A 21,052-nucleotide genomic window follows, 5' to 3' on the forward strand; every position below is an offset into this window, starting at 1 on the left:
TCCCCGCAGCTGTGCTGCTCAAGTCTGTTTAGACTACTCCAATCTGACACTTGTGCCTGTTGCTTCCAGAAGATGTGCGCACGGATGCCCTGTGGTTTGGATGTGCTTGCGTGCATGACAGCTGCAAGTTAAATCAAAATCAGTGTGTGCATGTGAAAGAGGTTTTTGAAAATTGAATATGAACCGTGGGCAAGGCATCCGCATGCTGTGGAATTTGGAGGATTTATTGGTGAATGGTAACTATAATTTAGGAACAAGACATTCATTCACTGCCTATTACTCACTTTTTCATTTCCTTCATAGCTGATGTCGTACTTTGGCTTCAGTTGTAGCACAGTGTGTGTACTTGTGCAATTACACTTCATTTTGTGACTTTGCATGTATATGTGCAGTTGTGTACAAACTGAAAAAAATCTGAGACCACACTGAAAATCTGGATTTTTTTTTCCAGTTAAACCTGGAAATAAACAAAGTTGCCAAAAATGATTTTATAAAAAAGTAAAACAAAGAAATGTATGACTTGAAGAAATATTGAAGTTTCTGTACTATTTGTAGGCCAGAATTTTATATTGAATATGCATTTGATATTGTATATTATAAATTCTACTTAAAAATTATAAATAGAATTAAAATATTTATATATTATTTAAATAGAATTTAGATAGATAGATAGATACAGTGGGTACGGAAAGTATTCAGACCCCCTTAAATTTTTCACTCTTTGTTATATTGCAGCCATTTGCTAAAATCATTTAAGTTAATTTTTTTTCCTCATTAATGTACACACAGCACCCCATATTGACAGAAAAACACAGAATTGTTGACATTTTTGCAAATTTATTAAAAAAGAAAAACTGAAAAATGCTCAGTATTTAGTAGAAGCACCCATTTGATCTAATACAGCCATGAGTCTTTTTGGGAAAGATGCAACAAGTTTTTCACACCTGGAATTGGGGATCCTCTGCCATTCCGTCTGAATACTTTCCGTACCCACTGTAGATAGATAGTTTGTAATTTACAAATCATATTGCATAATAATCAATATAATATTTAAAAAAATGAAATTAGTATTAATTAAATAGATTTAAAACTGAACATGTTTTAACTGCTGGTCTGAGACTATAGACACCTCTGTATATGCATGTGTGAATCGTATGCGTGTCCATCCACTCCTTCTCTGACTGATCTGTCGTCAGAGGCGCCTTTTAGGGTTAGAAGTCTAATAAAGCCACTTAGGGGCATGGAGAGGGGGAATAATCATCCTGTCATATCCTCCCTCCTCTCCTCTCCTTCTGTTTGTTTTCATTTCTCTCCGTTAGGCTTCATTTCCGACTAAACCAGGCAGAAAAGCCTCCCTTGCAGTCCCCTGTATTATCACCATTCTCTATCGTTACCAAATGCTATGCTAATGGACGTTGCTCCACTCCAATTGTCATCATGAGCCCAGGCATATTTTTCTTGGAGTAACAGGATTTGATTAAACATGGCCACCAGCAGTGCTGAGTTGGTAATGTAACGCCCAGCTAATGTAGCGGACATTAAACAAGGGTTTCTAGGGGGCTTGGGAGGAATTCTGGGTATTGCTAATAAAATGTATCAAATATGTTGCGAGCTTCAGCCAGGGCTGGAATCATAAAGCTAATGATGCGAGCAGAACCGTCTGAGCGATGTCTTTATAATGATGATGACAAGCTTGACGTATTCCCAACAATCTGTAACCCATTTATGCACTGGGTTCATCACTCTTGTCCTCTGTTTCACCAGCTCATTCTCTTTCCCTTTGCAAATTATTGGACAGGCCTTTTCACTTCCTCTCTCATTCTCATTCATATAAATGCAGCAGTTAATGAGAATAGAAATGAAATGGAAAAACGCCCCTCGCTGCATCCGTGACTGGTTTGCGCTTAATATTTGTGAAGTTAGGACAGGAGGTGGCTTAAATCAGTCACACGTTGTGCTTGTGAAAACATGCAGCTTGTCTCCCTCCATTTCGTGAGTGATTTCGTTGCACGTCGGCGCTTTGCGAAGCGTGGTCCAGTGGACGGTAATGGCGGATCATGTTGCTCTAATGTGATGAACTTGATACCCTTAGCCCCACCACTTCCCACTCATACACACACAAATATGCATACACAATATGTAGCACTGACCCCCTGATGGACCATCTCTAGTATTTAAGTATTAGCTGTGAAACAAAGGTTGATGTTAGCTCTTATTGGGACCTCCTTACCAAAATAAACTCACTTTCACTTGACCAGTTTTCTGTGACGTGCCATTTTATTATAGCCACAGTAACTGATAGCGCTTTCTTTGTTCTTCAGTAATTTGCAAGAGCATGAAGGGGGAAGGTAGTGATTAACCATGATATTTAAAACATTAAATATTGTGTTAATACTACAAGTATGATAATATCCTAAATAATCCAGCGGCAATAACTATATGGGGTGTGTTTCCCATACAACGACGTGACTTGCTGATTAACTACCATAGTATGTTGGATAAATTGACCAACTAGTCTTGACTTTACCAATTTCCCAAAACTGTAAGTAACATTGTCACATTGTCACACCTTCATCGACTCCTTTGTTGATGTGTTTGCCATTTTGTCATTTTGATTGTAAATAACGCTGAAATTTAAATTCCAGTAGAAATGGGAATCTGTTGGTTTGTGTTTTTATATGTATTAACTCTATATTACAGGTTTTTAAACTATGGTAACTGTAATGTGTTTGCTAATGGCTTAGTCTTGTTTTATTGCAAAACCATCAGCTGAAGTCTATTGCAGATATAGATATTCAAACAAGCATACTGTATATTCTTGAGTTCTCATGGACCAGCTTTCACCATTCTAATATAGTGGACGCCTTGCATATAGAGGCTCATAGAAACAACCACTAATGAGGCATCTGTTTATATACAGTAGTCAACATTTGAAGTGGAGCAAAAAAGTTCATCAAAGTTGACCTAAGACAAGAACGCATTTTGGTTTTAGGACAACTTTGATGAAAGGTTCTGATCCACTTCAAATGTGGACTAGTGTATATAGCCTATCTATGGTTTCAACAATATAGGACTGTTGTTAATGACATCATGCGCAAGTGGTGGAGTGATAATAACTACTAATTAATTAATTTGAGATCTCATAGAAGGTGCTGTAATGAACATGGCACCTGATGATTGCTTCACTATTTTTTCTTGCCCATCGTTTTGCTTTATTTGATGTTTGATTCATCACAGGTTCCCTCTTTTGTCATTTCCTTATGCATTTATGGACATGGGTACTCTTCAAAAACCATGCTGATTGTTAACATGATAAAATATATACAGTAGATTGAAACGGACAAGAGCTGTAATTCCAACTACATACATTTGTGATGCTGTTTGTGAAAAACTATGGTTTCAGAAAAGATTGTTGAAGTATGCTGGTTACGACGAAACTTACAACCATAGTTAGCTAACGACATGCAAAAAAATTAGTTTGGCAGTGTTTGAGTCTTTTGGATTCCGTAAAAAAGATGCTGTGTTAGACACCCCAGTCTGCAGTATGTGCTGATCAACAGTAAGTTCTATATATATGCTTTTTGTACAGTTATGGTTATAAACTCTCTCTTCACTTTCCTACATTACTAAAAACTCGAAAACACAAAATAAACGAAGTTAAAGATGAATTTAACTTATAGCATTATTATTTTTTATTTTTTTATTTCTATAGTTAAAGAGATAGTTCACCCAAAAATGAAAATTCTGTCATTAGTTGCTCACCCTCATGTCGTTCCAAACTCATAAGACTTTTGTTCATTATCGGAACACAAATTAAGATATTTTTGATAAAATCCAAGAGCTTTCTGACCCTCCATAGAGAGAAATGTAACTGAAATGTTCCCAGAGCCAGAAATATAGTAAGGACATCAGTAAAACAGTCCATGTGACATCAGTGGTTCAACCGTAATTTTACGGAGCTTTTAGAAAAAAAATTTGTGCGCTAAGAAAAAAATAATGACTTCATTTGACAGTTCTCCTCCAAATCATGTCTTCCGCCATTATCGAGAGTACCTCTGCACATAAACAACGCATGCGCGTGCTGCTGCTTACTATACGTTGAACACGCATGCACTGCGTCATGGTACGCTCCATAATGGCGGAATATGTGATTTGGAAGAGAAGAATTGTTGAATTAAGTCGTTATTTTTGTTTTCTATGCACACAAATAGTATTCTTCGTAAAATTGTGGTTGAACCATTGATTGGACTGTTTTACGGATGTCCTTGCTACGTTTCTGTGCTTGGGAATATTTCAGGTGCATTGCTGCCTATGCAGGGTCAGAGAGCGCTCGGTTTTCATCAAAAATATCTTAATTTGTGTTCCGAAGATGAACAAAGGTCTTATGGGTATGGAACGACATGAAGGTAAGTAATTAATGACAGAATTTTCATTTTTGGGTGAACTATCCATTTAACGCAATAATATCATTACTGTATTTCATAATCATGTAGAAAAAAATCTGATATTGTAGCAGCCCCAGTACTGATGTATAGAAATATTTCACTTGAATATAAAAATTCTGTGATTATTTGCTCGTCCTCATGTCATTTCCTAGCCCTGTGACTTTTTTCTGTGGAACACAAAAGAAGATATTTTGAAGAATATCCTGGCCACTCTTTTTCATACGATGAAAGTAAATGGGTATGGATGCTGTCAAGCTCCAAAATGACAAAAAAGCACCATAAAAGTGCTTTATATGACTGTTGCACTGTGTTCCAAGTCATATGATATGTTTGTGTGAGGACTGGTCCACTAAAAATCTTGCTCTCTGAAACTTTTAAATCAATTGTGATATTGTTAGATATATCGCATCAGGTTTAAGGTAAATTATGACAATTTTCGATCTTCGGTGAACTATTCCTTTGAGTGCTTTTCTGTCTTTAACAACCAAGCAACACACATACAGTATATCCATTCCGGCATTATGAGTGTTGCCAAGTGAGTCTGAGGAAGTCAATAGCTCTTCATCATTTTCAGTGCAGCATTAGTAACTCATTTTTCTCAGTCACTGAATCATCGGAGGGTTGATATCAAATATCTTACATTCACTGATGATAACGAATTAACTTCAGGGTTACTGCTAAGGGGACCACACACTAAAGCAGCCTCATTGTGTCTGGATAGCCTCTATCTGTAGGCCCACCCAGTAGCTTACGGTGTGTGGAACAGAGGCCTCCTCCACAATGCTCCTCGGCGGAGCTGCTTTTCATTATGCCCGGAGGATATGGCCGACTCCGCTCTTCTGGATCCAAAAGAGCAGGAGCACTGGTACCCCCTAAACACTAACACACCAGAGGGTAACATAAGCCCAGCCGAGACCCCCTCCAGAAACCTGAGCCCTTGGGCCAATCGCCCGCCACTGCCACACTCACACTGTAGCTGTTCATAAATCACTCAGAGCTCAGCTCTCCAACCTCCTTTCTCTCTCTCTCCATCTCTATTCTGTCCTTGTGCCAACTCTGGCGCTCCAGAGGGACAGCTGGAGGGAAGCACAGTGTCCCTGACCAACATCACGGAAATCTGTGCAGGACCAGTGTAGGATGATGGGTAGTTGCCATTGGGCAATATGAGTGCTTGAGTAATTTGTTGAAATTGGTAGAAGTACAGGGCACAGGTATATGTGTGAAAGTCATTTACAAGCAGGTGTTGTCAGGACACTAAGCTTGTGTCTGACTTTTCAATTAATTTTCCGCTGGAAATTTATTTTATTTTTTTTGTATCATTATTAACATTCACCATATGGTGAGCTAATGTGGAATGGAATTTTTGGTAATTTGTTTGCAGTTGATGTGTCTTTAGTTTTGTCAATATATACATTGTTAATCTGGTAATACTTTACAGGAAGGTTTAATTTGTTAATGTTACTTAATAAATTATTATAAACAATCACTTTACAGCATTTATTATTCTATGTTAATTTTAATTATATATCGTTAAATACATATGCTAATACATCTTTAACTTTTAAACTTGTATTACGATTATTTTATGAGCAAACATGAATTAATAAAAAACTATAGTATATTTATAAATTAACACAGATTAATAAATGCTGTAAAAAAAAGTATAGTTAATAGTATAGTTCACCCAAAAATGAAAATTATGTCATTAATTACTCACCCTCATGTCATTCTACACCTGTTAGACCTTTGTTCACGAGAGTACCACGACACTTATGCATGCATACCTCAGCTTGCAAACAAGGTGCAGCGCATTCGAGTTCTACATCAGAACGGCAGCTCTTATTTTTGTTTTCTTTGCACACAAAAGTATTCTCGTAGCTTTATAAAATTATAGTTGAACCACTGATGTCACATGGACTATTTTAACGATGTCCTTACTACCTTTCTGGGCCTTGAATGTGGTAGTTCCTTTGCTGTCTATGCCGGGTCAGAAAGCTCTCGAATTTTATCATTAATATCTTAATTTGTGTTCCTAAGACAAAGGTCTTACGGGTTTGGAACGACATGAGAGTAATTAATGACAGAATTTTCATTTTTGGGTGAAATATTCCTTTAATAGTTAATACAATATTTTGTTGTTAAAAGTATTGTGAACAGCTAATGCATTGTTAATGTTAACAAATTGAACCTTATTATAAAGGGTTACCATTAATTATATAGTATATATTATATAGTGTATAATATGTGGATACCAGGAAGACTATGAACCATTTTGCTGAAGGCATCCAAATAAAGATTTTATTTTCTTTTATTTCGCGAGAGGATGCATCAAAATTCACAATAAAGACTTTTTATACATTGTTTATTTCAAATAAATGCTGTTCTTTTCAACTTCCTATTCATCAAAGAATCCTAAAAAGATTTATCACAGGTTCCACAAAAATATTACCAGCACAACGGTTTTCAAAATTACTGATTTGGTGCTCAAGAAACATTTCTTATTATTAAGATATTAGAATGATTTGGGGACTTAATGACTGACAGTTCATCTTAATGCTTTAAATTCAGCTTTGCCATCACAGGAGTAAATAAATTTTTAAAATATATAGAAAAAGTTAAATTGTAAAAATATTTCACAGTATTAGTGTTTTTACTGTATTTTCGATCAAATAAATGGAGCCTTGGTGAGCATAAGAGACTTATTTCATAAACATTACAAAATTCTTACCATTTGACCATTAATGCTGTTCTTGCTGTGCAGGCTACAGATGCAATGTCACTTGAATGTCTCGGTTCTGTGGTTCTTTCATCGAATCTTTTACTTGAGAGACAAGCTGGAATTCATCCGCAGTGTGAAAGTGTGCGTGCGTGTCTGTTACTCTTTGCATTTTCATCGCCACATAACTCAAAGGCCCAACAGAGTATGATTACTTTTTTGTTTCACTAGATCTAGTACTGCTCTAGGACTGTTAGATGTTTCAATGTGAGCATGAAAGGCTGCTTATGGCATTCTGTGTTTATAGCTCAGCATTGTAAATGTATGGGTTTGGGTTTGTTCTTAGTAGGTTTAACTCTTACAAAACTTTGATGCAGAACTCTTCCGACAGTGTTTGTATGATAAGTATGATCACTTGAATTATGCAGCTTCAGCGTGTTGAGGAATGTTGTTACTTTTCACCTGTCTCCATGCCAAAATGGGGGTGCTTGAGAAGGGGTTAAACTATAAAACGCCACCTGAGCCATATTCTTAATAAATGAGTGGATTATTCAGAATATATTCGTACATATGAATTTCTCGCTAAAATGATGAAGGATCTGTGTCTTGTCAATGTTTGGACACACACAGTTTAAAATTACACTCTACCAGCATCCGTCCTGTCAAGCGTACACTTTTTCAAGAGGATGAGTCGAGGAGGAGCAATGATCTGTATGTAAGCGTATTAGTGCTATGTATCTGATTGCGAGATGTGAAATTGTCTGGATACATACAATAGAGCGAGTGTGAGTAGATTTGCCTGTTACTGTTGCTGTCAAGACCTCTGTCTGCAACAGGAAATGGGTGGGGCTTGAACCCACCTGCCCTGTCACTCACACAGAGGACAGCTGCGCTGGCGTCAGGCTGTCACGGCGACGGCCGTCCATCAGCAAGCTGGCTCAGCAGGTCTGCCCCCTCCTCTTGCCAAAACTCACATTCCAGTAATGCCCAGGACCCCAGCATTCCACAGCCACCCCTGGACAGTTTGACCCCCAATACAGGCTTGTTGCACACTCCAGGACATGTGTGTGTCCCCATTGAGGTTATATCACTCATTTGCACTGTACTCTGATGAGAGAACATTATTTAGGCACTAACTTTTATGATTTTATAAGGCAAACAGGAATTATGGACTGACCTTTTATCAGTGTTATATTAACATTTAAAGCAACTTCCAGATATATAATGTTGTGATGCCTAAATTCACTTTATTCCATTTAGATTTTTTTTTTTTTTTAGCAAAATAGTATAGAATTTAGATTTTTGATTTTTGACCATTTATCAGTTATTATTGCCCATGATACAAAAATAAAAATTGGTTTTTTGGTATCAGCCAGAATTTTAATGTGGGAACATTTCTTATGGTTGTGAATTTTCTCAAATGATTCCACATCAATATATAAACATTTGGAATTTTAATCTGTTTTATTTACATGTTATGGTTATTTTTCTGTTTTCTATTTTCATGAAAAAAATGGAATTTTAATCTAATTATTTATAATTGTATTTATTTAGCAAGCATACACAGGACAAAACATTAAAGACAAATGTAATGCTTTTTGAAAATGTTTGGCACTCTAAATTTTAAATCGCTGTTTTACTAATTGCAATATGAAATAATGGATGAATTTACAAAACAACAGGGGCCAAGAAAGCTGCACTGGTCTTTTCACGTAATCACCAGTGCCCTTTGGATATTTTGAGGTAAATATCAAACTGAGAAGATTAAATACTCCAAGGCACTCGGATAGTAAATATAAAAAGCCTTTAATTAACTGGACTAAGTCATGTAGATCTACACTTTTAACAGTTTTAATGACTTAGCCCAGATAATTAATTAATGCATTTATTTAAAAATTAATTATTTAGGTTTTTATTAACTTACACATATTAAATTTAGTTACACATTATTCCAGGTTCTTCAAACAGGCATTTTAGTGATGGTTATGAGAAGAAATGTGTGTGATCTGTTAAGGTGGAAAATAAAGTAATAATAATTGTTAACAAAAGTTATTATGGAGGGATATTTATGGTCTGTAGTGAAGAAATATATGGGTTTCTTTTGAACCACAGATAAAATCTGTTTCAGAATCAGCTTTCAGTATTTGAACTTGGAACAAAACTCTAAACTCTGAGAAATGTGGCATTAAAAATGGAAAGAAATGCCATGTAAGTTTCAAAACCAAGTTTTGTTCATTTGATGCTAAAGCACTAATCTAAGCAGCTCTTTTTTGAGGTATCAGGAAAACCTCACCACTTTTTTTTCTTCTAAAGATTCCCACCCATACATATGCTGTGTATTTACATGCATTTTTCGATTTGTAGTATAGGTCCCTAACAGACCTTCTATGCAGCTCAATATAAAGCTGAAGATTAACCACTGTCTCAGTGTTACAGTTCATGATCACATCATGAATATAAAAGCTCATCCTGAGCTTATGGCCTGTGCCAAGTAATAGGCCATGTCTGGATCTTTTTTGCTGGCTGTGTTTGCGCTGTGTTCCTGCTTCACTGCTCAAGCCTCAGCACTAACCTTTTCCTTTTATGTATGGTGCTCACAAGGCGGTTAGATTTATGGAGGGAGACAGAGTCTTCATCTCTGGGACTCTAGAAATCAAGATTTAGGGTATAATTAGTCTCACCTCCCCTCCCCTATCTGCCTCCTCTCCCAGTCTTTGCTCTCCTCCACTCCGTGTGTCGGCCTTCAGGCTCCTCGCTGGTGTTGGGGGAGTTCCTCCACGTGCACTGGGCTCTGAGAAGGGCTATTAAAAAGCCATTCATTAAGACACCACCTCCCATGGTCCTCAACAGACCTCACTGCCTTAACACAGCATCTGAAAGTGCATGTGTTTGCATGTGGAGTGTTTCTGATTAAGATTGAAAAGTTTACATAAGGTTTTATATGAAATGTCCTTAACTTTATTTCTTCACTTGTCAAGGCAGTAATTGTATGTTCTTGCTCTCTTCATTTAGGTTCTTGTCTCAAATAGGGGGCAGTTTTGATCAGATGGGCAGCGCTGCACTCAGGCAGAGTATTGAGAGCAGTGTTAAGAGCAGAGGTCTAGATGTCTTGGCCAAATCTCTGGACACCACACCTGAGACTCTTCAGCTCATTGTGGATGGACTCACTCAGCCACCTGGCTTTGACATTCGTCAGGGTAAGAGTCTATCTATGATGTGCCCAACTTTGTATCTGAAGATTTATGCAGGGCTCATCGATAAATAGTGCTCACTGACCCAGGCCACTCAACATAACTCTGTCACTTTCCCTTTTTGGGCCAGTGCTGTTCCCACTATCATATTCCTTGATTTTGTACATTCATTTTCTTGAAAACTGCTTATTATGTTCAAGTTCTTACATCATCATTGTTCAGCAGAAGTGTTTATAGATTTATGGAGTTACATTATAGCTGTGATTTCCAGCTTGACGCAAATTGCAAAAGAAAAATACATTTCTAAAAATTAAAATAGAAATTTTTTTTGTGTTGGTTCTACTACAGTACTGCGTCAGCAAAAGAAGAAAAATCTTTTTTAGGCTTTTTTTTCCTCCTTAAAATTTTTGCATGAATTCATACTATGGGCCAAATTTACTAACAGTTTGCCCAACGCAAACCATCTTTTACTGCTTATTTCAAGTTCTTACATCATCATTGTTCAGCAGAAGTGTTTATAGATTTATGGAGTTACATTATAGCTCTGATTTCCAGCTTGACGCAAATTGCAAAAGAAAAATACATTTCTAAAAATTAAAATAGAATTTTTTTTTGTGTTGGTTCTACTACAGTACTGCGTCAGCAAAAGAAGAAAAATCTTTTTTAGGCTTTTTTTTCCTCCTTAAAATTTTTGCATGAATTCATACTATGGGCCAAATTTACTAACAGTTTGCCCAACGCAAACCATCTTTTAGCATTAAAAAATACTGTCAGGATTTATTAAAGAAACGCAGTGCAAAATTAGCACTGAAAAGGTGTGGATTTTTGTGGCTGAACATATTGCCATATGCATTTTTAGGAGTTTCTCTTTCAGACACAAAATTTATGAAAGGAGAGTATTTAAATTGATTCATGCAACGCCAGGGTTTGTTGTAGTCAATCAAATAAGCATGTCTTAACTCACTTTGCGCTTCACATGGCTGCGATTGTTGCTGCCAGGAAGAGGCACTGCAGAGAACAGAGACCGCGTGTAGAAGGGAGATAATTTTTTCCACCTGTATTAATTTATTTTGAATGCCAGAGGAAGGCATCATTGGAACATGTCCTTACACTAATTTGCGCTGCTCTTGGTAGATTGCATTGGTCATTATGGAAATGAGATGTTGCGTCCATGTTCTTTTTAAAGGGTTAGTTCACCCCAAAATTAAAATTCTTTCATTATTTACTCACCCTCATGTCATTCCAAACCCATAAGACCATAGTTCATCTTCGGAACAAAAAATAAGCTATTTTTGATTAAATTTGAGAGCTGGCTCCTGCATCAGCAGCACCAGACACATGCGTCGTGGTACTCTTGTGAATGTGTGTCGAAAACTGACACGGAAGAGAAGAAATTGTTGAATGAAGTCGTTATTTTTGTTTTCTTTGCGCACAAAAAGTATTCTTGTAGCTTCATAGAATTAAGGTTGAAGCACTGATGTCACATGGACTATTTTAACGATGTCCTAACTACCTTTCTGGGCCTTGAATGTGGTAGTTACGTTGCTGTCTATGCAGGGTCAGAAAACTCTCGGATTTAATCCAAATTATCTTAATATGTGTTCCGAAGATGTACGAAGGTCTTACGGGTTTGGAACGACATGAGGGTGAGTAATTAATGACAGAATTTTAATTTTTGGATAAACTAACCCTTTAATTTGAGCAATGTCAGTAGATCACCTGCAGAACGTTCCACTCGCATTAGTGTCTTTTTGGAATTGCGCTCTCGTGCTAATTTGCCTTGTTCAGTAAATCTGGCCCAAAATTGACAACTCAAATAGTTGTTTTCTCATGAGGTTGGATTGACTTTTCCATTCAATGGAAGTGACCATTGGTTTTTGAGCTGTTAAGCTCAAAAAGGATGAAAAGGCACAGTAAATGCATAATAAAAGTCCAACTCATACACTACATTTAATTCATACACATATGAGAACAAATACACACACACAAGCACACACACCCTCCAACCACACACTCGAATGCAATCATGCACGCATATACCTGCAATCATTCAGTATACATGTATGCATGCCTACACTTTTATATGACCTAATAAATAAATATAGACTGTAGGCATTGAAATAAATGATCTAAAAAAAAAAAAAAAGATATAAAAACAACAATTAAATGAAATCGTAGACAACACTTTGGGGGTTCACCAGTTGGTGGTTGGGAAATGGTGCTACAACTTAAATGGTTCAAAATGGCTTCCAAATATCTGTCCACAGTAGTGGACACCATGCATAAAAAAGGGTTAAAGTCAGTACAATGGCTTTGTATGAGGAAAAGACGGAGGTTCAAGTTATTATGCACAGATAATCTTGTTTGATGGCTTTGGAGTTTCATTAAATGGAAACAAGGAGCTCGGACATTGTCCTATAAATATCTCCTTTTGTATTCCACCAAAGAAGGTAGATCATACAGATTTGTCAGGCGGCTAAGTAAATGCAAAATTTTCATTTTGTGTTGCTTTAAGAAATAAACATGTAGGACAACTCTACACAATATAGACAGGCTAATGCAAACTAAGTGCATGGACGTTTTACATTTTCTATAATGTGGTTCAGATTGTAGCCTGTGGCTAGGTTTTGAAATCAGTTTAGCACAGCACAAACCAAAGTATCAAAGTTCTTTCTCAACATGGCCGCTGCGCAGATCATAGACAATGCTGGCATCTCATACTCTTTTCCTCACTCCCACCTAACGATTCTCCTCCCGTCTCCCCTGAGTCCGTCTCATGTCTGTGAGATGACTGGGCGGCGCTCCAGGCTTTTGAAGTCTTGCTGCGTAATTTGGGGGAAGACCCACATTATTAAAGCAGACCTGCCGACAGATATATCATTAATGAGAGAGAAAGATGCGAAAAGAGGAAAGCAGAGTAGCCTTGATTTCAGTGCTAAAATCCCCCAGTGACTCTCCAAGTGAATAAAAACGACCAAACAACAAACGCCTCTTCTGGTTTTAATGTTAAGTTCAGACATCTGAGAAGACATTGTTTTCCTTCTGCGGGTGTTGATAGTAAATGTTATGTTTCATTAAAGGTGACAGGATTATAATTGAGTCGAATGTCTTAACGTGTTTTCAGGGTTGGGGAACAGAGTTCATTATATGCAGAGAAAGATTTTCTTTGGGAACGGGAGGGGGTTTTATTTCCACACTTGCAAAGATTATGGCAATGCTCGTTGAAGTTGAATTAAGACTTCTGTGGAGGAAAAACTCTATTTGTAGGTCTTTTAGAAATGTTAATCTGAAAATGCCACAAAACATATTGCACATCTGAATAAAGTGTTTTTAAACATCATTGATCAAGATCATTAGCAGAGATGGTCGCAGACAATGAGATGTCACCTCATCAGTGTCGTGCCCTAGATAGGACACTAGTTTTCTCATCAGAAGGCTGCAAGCTCACTTCCCCTGGTTGGAAGCCTGATGGGTTCTGCTCTGTAGCCAGCTGTATAAATAACTGCCATGTGAGCGGTGCTCTAGGTAAGGTGTCCTGGATAAGAATAATCAGAGATGAATGTTTCCTGGACTGCAGAACCTGCTGAGAGGCCATGTTTATGTAAAAAGCACCTCCCAAAGAAAATCACCCCAAAAAACAGACAAAATGGACTCGGAAAGAAGAGGTTTGAGAGGCCTGGTAATTCTATTTGTTTTAAACCATTAACTGAAGCTTGTTTCTAATGTCTAGCTTTGGAGTTCTTGGATCAGTTTGGAGGACGGTGCTCAAGACTTGAAGGGAAGGAGGCTAATGTCAGTCTTAGTCATTGGAAAAAGGCAAAATCTGTTTAAACATTCTATCTTTCATTCTTTCCATCTTTGTTTCGAACGGTGCAGTCACATTTACCATTGCTTGGCGAAATTTCGCAAATTCCACTAATTTCAATAGGAGTCCAAGCGTTTGCGTGTGTTTTGCGTGAGGGCGAAAAAGTTCCCCACACGAATTGATCATAAATTACAATGTACAATTGTTTGCCCATGGCATTTCACTAATATGACTGCACCTTTACCCTAATTATTTTCTTTTTTATTGTCCTCAATAGATTTTGAACAGGCAGATTTCAAGCGGGAAATTGTGTCCATGAATGACCTACACGATGGAATGGTGGTAACAGGCCGTGTAACAAACACTGCTTTATTTGGAGCCTTTGTGGACATTGGAGTCGGACGTTCTGGTCTCATCCCAAAGCGTTTCATCACTCCGGATAAGCTTCCTGTTGACCAGCGGCAAAGAAGCCTAGCTCTCGGCCCAGGTGAGCGGGTAGAGGTACGGGTCATAAATGTGGATCTTCAGAGGAATCGGATCAGTCTGGACCTCATTAGGGTTCTCAGATAGGAACTATTCATTGAAGATTTACTGTAGTCAAGTCTAGTTTTCAACTCCGCTTTCATGTTACGTGAAAAAAAGTTAATATCTTTTGTTCTTGTTCAAAGATGCTGTTTTTGTTCTGTTCTACATTTGACCTGCTGTTACTGTAGTTTTCATAACTTCAATAAAATAGATATCTTGCTACGTGAAACTTGACAGGATTATAATTGAAATGAATGTCTTCATCTTCCCAAACATGATGATTCTTGTTGCAAGTGATGCTCTTCCTAAAATATTGTGAGTTTTATATTCTCAGCAAATTATTAAAATACCATCTGGTAATATTTACTTAATTTAGGCATATTAAGATGACAGTTGTTAATAAGTTAGTAAAAATAATTGAGTTAAACATTGAGTTAACATTGTCCTTTAAATACAGTTTTTGTTAATTATAAAAATACAATCTTTTTTTCACTCCCTTTCATACCTTTGCAACCCCCAATTTAACAACTTGTGGTATAACTGATGCATGCAATTCTATGCAAAAATGAATGCAGTTAATAATAATAGTATTATTTAAAATAATAATACTTAAGAAACTTGTTCTTTTTACATAAGTATTGTTGGTTTTTCTGTGTTTCTGTGACACACTGTTACTGTAAATTTATTCCAGTACAGCATAATTATGATGCCTGAAGAGGGTGTTTCAGAGGCCTGTGAACCAGACACTAACTGGATGCTGTTGCTATGGACCACTCAGGATGCAGTCGCAGATGTTACGCTACCAAACTCAGGCCTGTTTGATTGACAGCCACTTATCAGGCAAAGAATGGGGGGCTTGTAAAAGCAGCTGCCACACTGCAATATGACTAGAGGCCGTTGGGAAAAAACTAAACCTAATTATCCTAGACTAGCCACGTGCTAATGAGCCACTTCAAAATTAATCCCACGCTCCCTCGTCTCTATTATCTAATCTGTTTGTGTTTAAATGACACAAATTAAAAAAATGGATAAATAAGAAACCTGAGGTGCCCTGAGCACTTAAAACAAACCACAAGGACCAAATTCCAAATGAGTGTGTGATATTTGCATTGGGGACGTTGCTTTGTATTACAGAGAAGTTTCATCAGAACTCAGCTGCAGCGGAAGGATTGAAACCTCATTGTATGATCAGGTGTGGTGGATTTTACATTGTTTTTATTCACCAATTCTGCAGTAATAAGCCACATTTCTTTTTTTCTCACTATCATTTATTGACTCAAGCTGCTAAAATTATTGTTTATGGATGGTATCTCTTTTTCCTTATCTTAATTATTTTAATGTCTTTTGTTATTTTTGTATGAGTTTTGTATGAAGCCTTTGTGAGCATAAGAGACTTCTTTCAAAAACATAAAAAATCATGTGTTATCAAATGATCTGCTGTTTTTGATCACAAGTTTAAAGCCATGCATTTTTTTTTCTCATTTGTTATCTGGACACAAAGATGCTTTGCTCTGCTGTTGAAGAGGTCTCACCAAGAAAGGCTGAGGGTAGAACAGCTGGTCTTTACCACTGACTATATGGCCATGTGTGTGAAACTCTTATCTTATTTACAGACTTCACCAGACCATTTTCTGGGATTTTATCAGAGCTGCATTTCCTAAAGTCAGATAAAGAACATGTGTGTGGATTTATGTGCATGTGCTGCATTTTATGTTAAAACATTTCTCAATCTAAGACCTACATGTTTTTTCATTAGCTGAATTAAGAAAAGCACAGGGCTTAGATGTAGTTTATACATCTGGTCCAACCATGCAATCTCTTTGGCGATGATTATTTGTGGAGAATGGGTTTTGAAACTGGCAGTTTATGATGTGATGAATGCAGAAACCCAGGGCAGAGTACCACTGTACCAAACCCACATACATACTGGAAAATTTTGGAAGTGACAGTTGTGTTTAAATGCAAGAGTGAATCCCCCAAATCACTGGTTCTCAACCAGGGAGCCAGGGTCCACTAGAGGGCCTCAGTAAATGTTTAAGTGGGCCTCAAGATGGCTTTAAATTAGACAAAACAATCATTAAAAAAGCTAAAACAATTTAAAATCAAGATATTACTTATTTTATTGACTGTTTTTAATTGAAGAATCAGGATTCTTGGAACAAGAAGTCTCGGAAAACGTGAATATATGAGAAATTGTAAAAGTGTGATTTCTAGACCTGGTAAACTCATGGAAATGGAAAAGTCTTAAAATTATTTTTTTCATATTTCTTTTAAAAATCCTTATCCTTAATCTTTATCCATAAATCATGAACAATTTGAAAAGTCACGGTGTCTTTGAATATTGTTGTGGACAATGGGTGGCTTTGGAGTCAATAAGGTTGAGAATCGCTGCTCTGAATTATCATTTAGAGTGTGAACAGAATTCTGGAGTCACTCCTGAAACTGCAGTGATTGACATATGATCACCATACCAACTTAGTGTCTGTGAACTTGCTTTGCTTTTTGGCATCTGCTCTTTTTGAGGAAAGAAATGTTTGCAACCATTGTGAGTCAGATTGAACACTGAATTTACTAAACTTTGTGCTTGGATTTAAGGGATTCTAGACCGCCGTTGCTTCAGTGTTTTAGAGTTTTACTAATTGTCCACACAGGAGAATGAGGCAGATTTAAATGGACATGTCAAAGAGACGCACACTGTTAAACTGCATATAACAGCTCCTCCAGCCAAGAGCAGAACACTTCTCTCCTTTACAGTAAATCAAAGACACGTCCTACAACTTCCACAGCCACACACAACTTCCACACTTGAAGAGTGTTCCAACTGCACCCACTGCTGCCGTCATCAAACACACGCAAATGAACATACCACTAATGTGCCTGGACACTGAACTTCATGATTAAATCATTGAAAGCCTGTTCTGTACGCTTGTAAATGCTTCGTATTAGTTGTGTGGATTTCCCATGAAGCCAATATTGCGGTATGGTTGCAGTAAAATCTAATTAGCCTACCATCCTACAGAAGAAAAACACTATGAGTGGAACTGGAATTTTACTGCAAAAGTACTTTGTGTTGCCCAAGAGGAGTGAGTTTATATGTCCCTTTAGAGAGTTTGCTGTGTTCCCACTGTTAGTTTTTGCACTGGGTTCGATCACTCCGTTGGGAGAGAGAGACGGTTTGTACTTGTCTAGTTTTTGAAATAAGAGTGAATGGCCATAACTTGTGGATATGGTGCCTTTCAAGGGTATTAGGTTTTAGCTTGTTAAGAGTGTTAACAGTGAGGAGTGAATGATGAATATATTATATTATATTATAATTAATATAATATAACGTGGTGATATAGGTAAGATTTTAGGTAAGATTTTATGTTTTTGAAAGTTTGCAAAACTTCTCATATGCAAATTAATTCAATCACAAATACAGTAAAAATAGTAATATTGTGTGTATATAATTGCAAATATTATTACAATTTACAATAACTTTTCTATTTTTAAATATTTTAAAATGTAATTTATTTTTGTGATGTCACATGATCCTTCAGAAATTCTAATATGCTGATTTGATGCTCAAGAACATTTTTGCTATTATCACAGTTGAAAACAGTTGTGCTGCTTGATGTGTGTGTGTATATATATATATATATATATATATACTGTATATAAAGAGGAAGCCTTTTTTCTTATTAAATTTAAGCCTATTTATTTAACTATCCAAATTTAAGATTATATAGTCAGTTGCATTATTATTATTATTATATGCATTTATTATTGTTTTTTGTTGTAATACAAAATACATCATGTGCTTTGGTCACACAGACTATTTAAACTTCATTCTCTCAGACCCAGTTTGTCCTCATCAGCTCTTCTCTGAATGCCTAAGGGCAGGCGAATGGCTGTTTGCATTAGGCTGCACCTTGTCAACAGAGCTTATAAAAGCTGTTGTCCCCAAATGAGAGTGATATCAAAACCTCAATGCAAGCATTGGATTAGCAGGCCCATGGGGAGCCCCTCTCTCCCCCGAGCCCCTCCTCTGCCCTCCAACCCTACTGAACGTCATCTTGCTCCCTCTTTGGCGGCCATTAGACTAACTGTGTTACCCAGCCTGCGTATCCCCTGCAGCCCCTCAGCTCATCTCCACTAAGTGGATAATGTCTTTAGACTGATTATGAGAGTGAAGGATGCTATTGAGATGGGGCCCTGCAGCACTGAGTCCTTTACAGGCCAAATATTTTCACAGCGGTCCAGGTGTTTCGCTCTCAGAAAGGGGAGGGCTATAACAGGGGGCTCACTAACATGATTGGCACAAATGTGAGGAGAGACATTTCACTTACTATAGTAACTTAAGACTGTAGTTCACCCCCAAAAATGAAATTCTATTCACTCTAAGAATGCTTGAAATATATTTTTCTGTAAGCAGAAGTTCAGGCTGTTCTGTGAAAAAATGATGCTGTGATTCTTTAAAATTGTGGGGAAAAAAATATTTTAGAATATATTGTATACATTTATTATAATCTCTCTCTCTCTCTCTCTCTCTCTCTCTCTCTATATATATATATATATATATAGAGTATATATATAATAGAGAGAGAGAGAGAGAGCAGAAGTTCAGGCTGTTCTGTGAAAAAATGATGCTGTGATTCTTTAAAATTGTGGGGAAAAAAATATTTTAGAATATATTGTATACATTTATTATAATCTCTCTCTCTCTCTCTCTCTCTCTCTCTCTCTATATATATATATATATATATAGTGTACATATAATATTTATGCTATATCATCTTTTGTATTCTAAAGCTACAAATGGACGTAAAAACTACACTGTAAAAAAAGTTTTTGTAAATTAAGTTGAAAATAAAAAAGATTATTGGATTACATTTTACAAGAAAATAATTTAGTCTTTTATTTTGAAGTTTAATTTAATCGTTATACTTCATAATTTCTTGTTTAATTTAGTGTGTTACTTGCATTTATTTGTAATTATTTGAATGAAAGTTACTAGCAGTTTCTAGGAGTTTTATTTAAAAAATATTTATTTATTGCATTTTGCTTTTATTAGGATAGGATAGTGTAGAGTAGACAGGAAGCGAAGTGGGAGAGCGAGAGGGGGTGGGATCGGGAAAGGTCCTCAAGCCGGGATTCGAACTCGGGACGCCCGCAACGAAACGGCAATAACTGTTGGCGCACTCCCCTCTAGGCTATCGGCGCACATGTGAAAATTATTTCTGCTCCAATTTTTTTTTTTCAGCGTACATTTATAGTTTATAGTTTGCACTTTTAGTAGGTTGATTTTCATTCATTTCTGATGTGGAAACAAATAGCCTATAAAAGTAAGTGTGTGTGTGTGTGTGTGTGTGTGTCTTAAGTGACACAGATGTGCATACACAATAAAATGCTTTCTAAACCATTTTGAGCTGAACAATCCCTTTAACAGAAGACTGTATCTGTCTAAAACTTTTCCACCAACATAAATTGTTTAAAGTTTGGTTGATTCAGTCCTTTTGGCCTTCAGTATTATTTAACAGACAGGCTCTTTCCTCCTAGTCCCACATTTCTGTGAAATCCCCCATCAGAAATGTTTGTGGACTCAGTAGACCTCTTCCTTTTCTTGGGTCATCAGTAAGGGCCCCTTGCTTGCTGTGATTGACAGGCTTGAGTAGGAAGTTGTGTTTCCACTCGCCCTCACCTCACTGGTCCCCTCATATGAGAAGCCTTTATCAGTGAGACTTTCTGTAGACCTTCTGACTTTTTCACAGCTCTCAACTCATATGCATATTTCATATCCACGGATCATATTCACCAACCGGAAGGAAAAGGGGGTACACAGGAGGGGAAAAACCCTATAATGGCCAGAGAAACATGCAATACTGTGGTCTGAAGTTGAGCATACACTGTTGCGGCTATAAATCTGGAAAAAAAATAAAAATAAAAGACCAACCTGATGTTTTATTGTTGTTCTAATACATCTTTGTTTATAACTTTTCCTACAATAGAGCAGATTTATGGTTATGATTTGAATCTACATTGAAGTGAACTGCACTTTTGAATCATATCTGAAAAATGTGACATGACAAGATTTTTACATTGTTCAAAAAGTTATTTTTTTTAAAGAAATTAATACAGTAAAGACTTACAGTATAGTGTTACAATAAGATTTCTAATTCAAATAAATGTTCTTTTGAACTTTCTATTAAATCAAAGAATCCTAAAAAGAAAAAGGCTCATGGTTTTCACAAAAATATTAAGCAGTTTTCTGTTTTCAACACTGATAATAATAAGAAATGTTTCTTTAGCAGCAAATCAGCACGATTTCTGAATGATTTCTGAAGGATCATGTGACACTGAAGTACACTTACTGTTACTTTGTTTTTGATCA

At 36.7% G+C, this 21,052-nt stretch overlaps 1 protein-coding gene across 1 annotated transcript in view; it reads left to right on the top strand.

Annotated features, from left to right (window-relative positions):
• LOC107711437 (S1 RNA-binding domain-containing protein 1-like) overlaps positions 1–14,980 on the top strand; it is a 63,727-nt gene extending 48,747 nt beyond the window's left edge. The window contains exons 20-21 of the mRNA XM_016516429.1: positions 10,174–10,358; positions 14,435–14,980. Of these exons, the coding sequence (XP_016371915.1) occupies positions 10,174–10,358; positions 14,435–14,727 (478 nt within the window). The 3' untranslated portion in view covers positions 14,728–14,980. The remainder of the gene's footprint in view (positions 1–10,173; positions 10,359–14,434) is intronic.
• Positions 14,981–21,052: the final 6,072 nt, after the last annotated feature.

Source organism: Sinocyclocheilus rhinocerous, unplaced genomic scaffold (assembly GCF_001515625.1).
Source record: "Sinocyclocheilus rhinocerous isolate Xijiao unplaced genomic scaffold, SAMN03320098_v1.1 scaffold1829, whole genome shotgun sequence".
NCBI lineage: Eukaryota > Metazoa > Chordata > Actinopteri > Cypriniformes > Cyprinidae > Sinocyclocheilus > Sinocyclocheilus rhinocerous.